At 46.7% G+C, this 3,286-nt stretch overlaps 1 protein-coding gene across 1 annotated transcript in view; it reads right to left on the bottom strand.

Moving 5' to 3' along the window:
* Positions 1-3,286, bottom strand: part of SLC9A9 (solute carrier family 9 member A9) — a 413,235-nt gene that overhangs the window by 175,951 nt on the left and 233,998 nt on the right. Inside the window, exon 11 of the mRNA XM_025208443.1 lies at positions 993-1,104. Coding sequence (XP_025064228.1) covers positions 993-1,104 — 112 coding nt within the window. The remainder of the gene's footprint in view (positions 1-992; positions 1,105-3,286) is intronic.

The raw sequence follows: 3,286 nt of genomic DNA, 5'->3' as shown, positions 1-3,286 counted from the left end.
AGGCATGGTGCAGGAGCCCCAGCCCAGAAGGTGGGGGGGTGGGGGTGCCACAGGCTTCCTCTCCTCCTCCCTCCAGCTCATGCCAGAGCTGGACTTGTTCCACCGCCACCTGCACAAGTCAGAGCCATCACAGCCACTGTGTTCCAGTCCAGTTGGGATGGGGGCAGCTGGAGGCCCCCTCTGGCAGGGCTAGGGGGAGCAGGGGGGCTGAGAGTGAGGGGCACCAGCATAGCTTGGGGGGGGGAGGGGGGAGGGAATGTGGGGTGGGAGTGAGGGGCACTGGCAGGGCCAGGGGTCTGTGGGTTAGGAGTGGGGGCAGCAGCAGAGATGCAGGGCTTCAGGTTTGGAGTGAGGGACCCTGGAAGGGTCAGGGGGACTATGGGTGGGGAGTGAGGTGTCCCACCCCAACAGGTGTCCTCTTTTTTGGAACTGGAAATATGGTAACCGTAATATATATACAAGGAGCAGGTTGATGGATTAAAAAGCAATTCTTTTTTATACCATCATGTTTTAGAACAGACGGATGGTTTCAGGCTACAAAGAATTGCCAGATTCTGAGTGGCCACATATCTCATAACTGGGTCCCTCTGGAGAACACTAATCACCCTCTAAGTGGTATTACCTTGCATGTAGTAGTATGTTAGTATATGTATTTGGGATAGCTCAAATCCTCCTAATAGTAAAGTACAGTATTTTCAAATGGGCATGGATGTTGAAAGATGGATGATGAACAGCGGGCTGAGAGATGGGCATTCTGAGCCACTTAATTTATCAGAAAGTAATTAAAATAATTGCTACAGTTTCACATAGGTGCACTTAAATCATTATAGAATTGACCCAAACCATACTGAAGCCAAGGAAAATCTTTCCACAAGTGGCATGTTCCTATTGACAGCTTCTTAACATTTTATCTGTTTGCTAGAACAGTAACTTTCAATTTTATGTCAGGTGTTCAGAAGCATAGATTAAAACAGTAACAAGGTAGCACTTACCTGAAAACATCATCATGTGTTGAAAGTTCCTGGGAATCTTTTGTTTCCGACCCAAATTCAGAATGAAAGAGAGTGGATATATGTTGCAAGCTCTTGCTATAAAAATTGCCACCTACAATATAGGAAGCTAAGGAAAATGGGGGGTGGGGAACATGGACAAAAATGAGCTAACTTTAAATATCCCTGACTCTATCTGGAAGCAAAATTAAAATGATCCCAATATTAACCATTTAAGAATTTAAACACTGCCTCCCCAATTCTTTCATTAGGGAAGTGAACCATGCACAATTTATCCCAGACATCCTAGTTTTGCTCAAACATCCTAAGTTTGAACTCCTTTTCCTACATACCACTCCATTCACTCCCCATTTACTTATCACATTTGTATCACACATGACTACATCTTCAGCCTGTACATAAAAAGTCCCTTAAATTGTGGCAGTGGCATTATTTCCTTAAGCAACAATTTGGGTAGGATAAACATCCTTTTGGATATAGCTTCATTTTTCTTAACAATTCATGTTGTTTGTGTTTGGCACTCTCCACTTCTTTCCTGTTTCTATCGTATGTTTCAGGAAAGATTTTGCTTCTCTTATTAACCCCCCTCCCCATCCAATACAGGAACTGCCTTAATTAGAAAAAAATCAGGATATTTTGGACACAAGAAGATATAACATAAGTCTTTATAGAAACCTTCCTTTTAGCATGTTCCTTCCTATTCTTGTTTTATGACTGCCGAGGTGAAGTTACTGGTCCCTGAGCCTTGACTGAGAAAAGTCAAGGTCCCTGCCCTGCTCTGACAGGCAAAATTGTATCTAGGGTGTTAAGTCTTGCTGTCAGCTCTAGCAGCCCTGCACTGCTTGATGTGGAGGCAGGAATATTACATCTACCTTTGTGTAGTTATCACCCCTTTCTTCCCTCAAAAACAAGCTTGCACGAGGGGAAGCCATAATCTGGATCTATTTATTTTGGAATTGCATGTAAACATGACTGCTGGCTTTCTTCATTGAATATGGATCCTTATTTGTGAAAAGAGTGGAATTCACTAAAAAAGGATAAGCAAAGGACCATTCTTCTGTGAGAGCGAGGAAAACAAAGAGAGATGTATGGAGTCTCCAAATATGAAAACTATCAGTGACACCAAGCCAATACACGGTAGCAACTATTGAGGACACACAGAAGAACTAAGGGCAAAACCTCCATTTTTCTTTGTCTCTATGACCCCCTTTACACATTATACTTAAGGCATGATTAACCAGGTAATCATGCTTTAAGCCGTGACCCAGCTACACATTCAATCAATTAATAGCATCATAAAACAAGCAGCAACAAAAAATGTGAAGCGACTTTGTAGCTTGTTCTAATCACACCATTAATTGAACGTGTGGCCGAGCAATCCCCTGTGGCTGGGAGCACCATCAACTGAGGGGCTCCCAGCTACAGGCATGTACCACCTGTTGCCAGCCCCACAGCTGACAAGGCCTGCAGTGGTGGCCGTGTAGTCAGATGCAGGGCTTGCAGCTGAGAGAACGCTGCCCCTCCATGAGCCTCAGAAGGTGCAGAGCTCACAGTGGGGGCATCACTGGGGGTGCTGCCACCCCCGAGAGCCTCCTTGGCTGCAAGGCTCACAGTGAGGGCAGCGCTGTCAGCTGCAGGGCTTGCAGTTGCGAAAATGCTGCCACTGCTGGAAGCCTTATGAGGTGTGGGGCTTGCAGCAGCAGAGTTCCCTGTGTTGACTCAAATGCAAACCCCACACCTCAAGAAGCTCGCAACAGGGGCAGGAGCAGTGCTGCTGTTGCTGTGAGCCCCACACCTCAGGAAGCTTGTAGCAGGGGCAGTGTTCCCAGTGCTGCCCCTGCTGCAAACCCCACTGAGCCCTGTTAATTGTGATCCCAGGCTCCCCCTGCCCTGGTGATGAGGTGTGATGGGATCTAATGCTGATCCATACAGTTACGCTTTTTACCATGGCACATGTTCATGGCAGGAAGTGCAACTGTGCGACTGTGCATTACGGTTGCGCGAAGCTTCGGGTGTTTATTCAATTTGGAGGAGATTTGGCCCTATTCGGTGGCTGAATCTCTGAATCTGAATCTGAATCGAATCAGGAGACCAATTAAAAGGTCCAAATCAATTCAAAGCTCCCCAAATTGATTCAGAAAAGATTTGGAGAGCTTTGGCGATTTGGGTAGTCCCTGCTCACTGCAGCAGGGAGCTGCACCCGAACTGCACAGTGGTAAGTAGGGGGTGGGGGAGGGGGGCCTGGAGGAGGGAAAAGGAGACCATGGGGGGACCTC

Source organism: Alligator sinensis, unplaced genomic scaffold, assembly GCF_000455745.1.
Source record: "Alligator sinensis unplaced genomic scaffold, ASM45574v1 scaffold846_1, whole genome shotgun sequence".
NCBI lineage: Eukaryota > Metazoa > Chordata > Crocodylia > Alligatoridae > Alligator > Alligator sinensis.
This window is presented reverse-complemented; position numbering and strand designations above follow the sequence as displayed.